This window comes from Ixodes scapularis, unplaced genomic scaffold, assembly GCF_016920785.2.
Source record: "Ixodes scapularis isolate PalLabHiFi unplaced genomic scaffold, ASM1692078v2 PGA_scaffold7__128_contigs__length_106722199, whole genome shotgun sequence".
In the NCBI taxonomy this organism is placed as follows: Eukaryota; Metazoa; Arthropoda; class Arachnida; order Ixodida; family Ixodidae; genus Ixodes; species Ixodes scapularis.
The window spans coordinates 25802831-25807016 of NW_024609882.1; the positions used below are offsets into that span (position 1 = coordinate 25802831).

The 4186-nt window shown below is 45.3% G+C and overlaps 1 protein-coding gene across 1 annotated transcript; it reads left to right on the forward strand.

Moving 5' to 3' along the window:
- Positions 1–216: 216 nt before the first annotated feature.
- On the forward strand, positions 217–1118 carry LOC8043783 (elongation of very long chain fatty acids protein 4-like). Its single transcript, XM_040223757.3, has one exon. It carries the CDS (start codon positions 217–219, stop codon positions 1075–1077), a length of 861 nt encoding a protein of 286 aa, XP_040079691.1. The 3' UTR covers positions 1078–1118.
- The last annotated feature ends 3068 nt before the right edge of the window (positions 1119–4186 follow it).

The window sequence follows — 4186 nt, forward strand, 5'->3', positions numbered from 1 at the left end:
CGTAGAAACGCGGTCTGCTACACTCCTATTGTGTAATCGCTTTCGGCAATCGTAGCGTGTCCAAAGAGAAGGTACAAAAAAGGGTAGCCCTTCAAGTACCGTTGCCGACTGCGTAAGAATGTATCAGGAAGAAAAGCCTGAAAATTTGTCACTAACATTTATTCTATTTGTTTACAGATTCCTCATTGGTTGGAAACCTACTACAAGACACCGGGAATGTCCATCGTTCTGAACTCGGTGCGATACCTAAACGACCTAAAGGAAAACGGAGACCCCAGGACACGGGACTATGGCATTGTGCTGAGCCCGGCTTTCGTGTTTCCTTTGATTTTTGTCTATTTGTATTTCGTTAAGATCGCTGGTCCAAGATGGATGAAGACCAGGGACGCCTTCAAGATTCCGACCATCATACGCATGTACAACCTGGGCATGGTCGTTCTCAACGCCAGGTTTCTCTACCTCCTGCTCAAATTCACGTACGCACCGGGTGGCCGCTACAGCCTGTTCTGCCAGGGAATCACTGGCAAGATGGACAGCCAGATGGCCGTACTTTACAAGGCCGGATGGTGGTACGTCATCGTGCGCTACGCCGACTTCCTGGACACCGTCTTTTTCGTCCTCCGCAAAAAGTTCAACCAGGTTTCCAACTTGCACGTCATTCATCACATCCTTGTGGTCTTCAACGCCTGGTTCTGGGTCCTCGTCGCCCCAGAAGGACAGCCCGCCCTGGGACTTTGCATCAACACTTTTGTACACGTGATTATGTACTCCTATTACTTTTTGTCCACCTTCGGACCCGAGGTCCGTCAGTACCTCTGGTGGAAGCGCTACCTAACCACACTGCAGATCTGGCAGTTCATTGTCTTCATCATTCACATGTGTATTCCACTTTTCTATGACTGTGGCTTCCCTAAAAAGCTCGTACCATTCGCTGTCGCGCAAGCTCTTCTTGTACTGGGGATGTTCCTTAACTTCTACTACCACAGCTACATTAAGCCTCGGCAAAACTCAGCCAGTGAAAACGTATCGTACACAAAGAACGAGAACGGGAAAATGCAACCTCGTAAATACGAATGAGAAAGAGCGGTGGTTGTAAGCATTGCATGCTAGGTTATTTAATAAATGGGAACAGCAGGCAGCAGTAAGTGCTGGTTTTGCCATTGTACAAAGATGCGTAAAAAGCTATTTATGCTTCGTCTCACCCTACGATGGACTAAAGGCAAAAGCTACGGACCGCCAGATCCAATCAGAAGCCACTTAGAAATTGTGCGGTATTTCGCCTCGATGCACGTATCGGCGCCCGCGTCTCGGATCACTGATGAGGGGACGGGTGGACAGTGGTTCGAATCGAAGAGCACTGAGTGACTCAACAATTTTACATCGCAAAGAAAGTCACGAGATGTAAGCTCTTTGCAGCGTCGAAGCTATAGAAATGATGCGGCGCTTTTGGATTCGAGCATTATTCGTCCACCCCTAATCGATGTTAAGCGTGTCATATCGTGGAACATGATTGGACATGGCGGCCCGTGGCTTTGGCCTTTAGTCCATCGTAGGATGAGACAGAGTATGGTACAATTTCGGTATTTATTGAACTATCATGCCCGCACGCGCTTTTCTTTTAGCTTGTGGAAACGCACGGTCCGCTTGTTAATGGCATTACGTCGCAGAGACGTCCCCTGATGTGTAGAAACAATTGACCTTTGATGCATCATTCCTCTTGCCATGTATAAGTGAAAGTACTGTATGCATCCCCTGGTCCCGTCAACGTAGAGTACTGGAATAACTTTAGTTTGCAATGGATTAAAATAATCCACAGACATCCATGTGCTAGTCAAGGGGCGCTATTTTCCGAATTTCCACAAGAGTTCTTCAATGTACAGTAGCCATGTCCTCCTGATGCTCAGTGCAACTACGGAAATAAATGTCGTTGTTTCTTTGACTTTCTATGTCATATCTTCTGGATATTAAACAGGTACGTATGTCCGTTTATGTATTGTAAAGAACTGCAGCTCTTTCTGTGTGATAAAAAAGGGCTGCCCTTCACCAATGTTCACTTCTTGATTGTTTGGTTGTTGTTTTATCAAGCGTATAGGGGCATTAACAATGAAGATGAACATGAGCAGCCTATAATAATCTAGTTTGAAACTAAATTAACGTTTTCTTTTTTTTGAAGAGTAGGGGGCAGAGAAACAAAAGTTAGTGAGTCAAGAATAAAATGGCTTTAAAGGGACCGTCAAAATTTGTATTATTGATATGCTTTTGCGGAAACATACAGAAGAGGCCGCCACACGCGGATGGACCAATATGTGCCGCTGACGTCATGTTACAGCGGTGGCGTTGCTGTTGTCATGCCGCAGCTGCGGGGCTTGCCCACACCAGGTGTCGGTGCTGCATGCGCAGCACCGACACCTGGTGTGGAAAATGTCCACCTTTTTTTTAAGCAGTGCGTTTGTCTATACTCTGCACGTAACGTTACTAAACCAGGTGCTATAATTTTAAAGGCAAGACGAGGACTGTTATTTTCAATCTCTTCTGCTGACATAGTTGTGGGGGATTGTGATATTGATGTTTGTTGCTGAGATCAGCCAGTATGATGATATTCGAACGCGGGTCAGCGCTTCGTAGTGGTGCGTATGGTATGTTAGGTTCTGCTCATTGCCGTCGCGCTGCACTTCCTCAGTCATCGCGCAGAAGTTGAAGACATTGCATCTAAAAGTTGAAATAATTTGTATACAATTTACACGGCTATGTATTTGTCTTTGATTTTTTTTTTTTTTTTTTTTACGTCTTGGTTGGTCCGAGGCATAGCGATATATCATTAGTTTGTTAACTATTTTTTATAATTAACTTTTAATTAGTAATATGGTTTCAATTATAAACTTTCCGGAAATCATCGAAAACAACTAAGTCACCTTATATTAGAAAGATATACGGTATGTACTGCCTCTTACGGCATTCTAAAAATACATTTCATGTGGACGCGTTTTTAGGTTTCGGTTTCCCATTTTTGCACCAGCGGTCCTGCCGCCCGTGATCAAAGGACGCAAGCTACCACCTCGCCTACACTCTCAAGAAAAAAGGGTGTCAAAAGGTGTACCGTTAACCCTTTGCCGTCTGTTCGGCTGTAGGGCGCTGTACGTCGAATTGAAATTTTGGGGTGTATTATATGGGACAAAGGGTGTAACCATACACCTTTCGACACCCTTTTTTCTTGAGAGTGTAAAGGCTCATTCACACTGCCCCATTTTGTTACGTCAAGTCACGTGACGTATAACTCACTGAAACATTCGTGTCTCAAATATCGCTTGTCATGCTTTCTCCTTGAACTGGCAGCCTCGCTTAATATGAAGCACAGAGGTCCCGGTGACTTCAGCGTAATCTTCCGTAACTTAACGTAAGAACTTTGCGGCAGTGAGAAATGAGCCTTTACTCGTAGGAGGGAAGAAAGTATGGCGCTCACCGGCGACAGAAAGCGATGCACTGTTCGAATAACATTGCAAGATTAAACTTTGATTCCTGGGTTAGCCTCCGTCATACTAAGAATAAGTCGCAGCGCAGGTTAGTTGCGCGCCTCGGCCGTGGAAGGGCGGGACCGCTGGCGCGAAGATACGCTCCACCAGGAAGCTGAAACCCAGAAACACGCCGAAAGGAAACCCTTTTATGGGGAAAAGAACACGACCGAATCGATTGGTGTTCGGGCTCCGACTGCCGCACGTTTTTATTTTCGCGTGACCCGCGTCACGAAGCTCGTGACCCAAGCTCCGTGTTGCGGCCATTGTTGCGGGCTCCTACAGGTGTTTGTGGATCCAGTGTTCTTGTTTGTCGTGGTCTGTTTCAAGTACTTTTTACTTTTTTCTTGCTGTTTCAAGTCGGGACGCGCGATCAAGGACCCGCCGGAAATGTTGTATTCTTGCATATTCAGAGGCCCAGAACTATGAAACAAGTTTCTCCTACCGAAATCTGTACAGGCCAAAAGAAACATGTCCCAAAAACGCAAAATGAAAAAAAAATATATTCCCTGTGCTTTCTCCTCTCTGGCCTACCTTCTTGAGTTGCAATGGACTGTAGAAGACTAGGTTTTATTTGGGTGCATCACGCATAGCCGGTTATGATACTTTTTTTTTTTTTTTGACGCGCTGAATTTGAACAATTTTAGAAATCTTCCCCCATGAGTTAATATTTTTCT

What these genes read in the sequence shown, in the direction of transcription:
- LOC8043783 (XM_040223757.3), top strand. Translation starts at nt 217, where the DNA reads ATGTCCATCGTTCTGAACTCGGTGCGATACCTAAACGACCTAAAGGAA.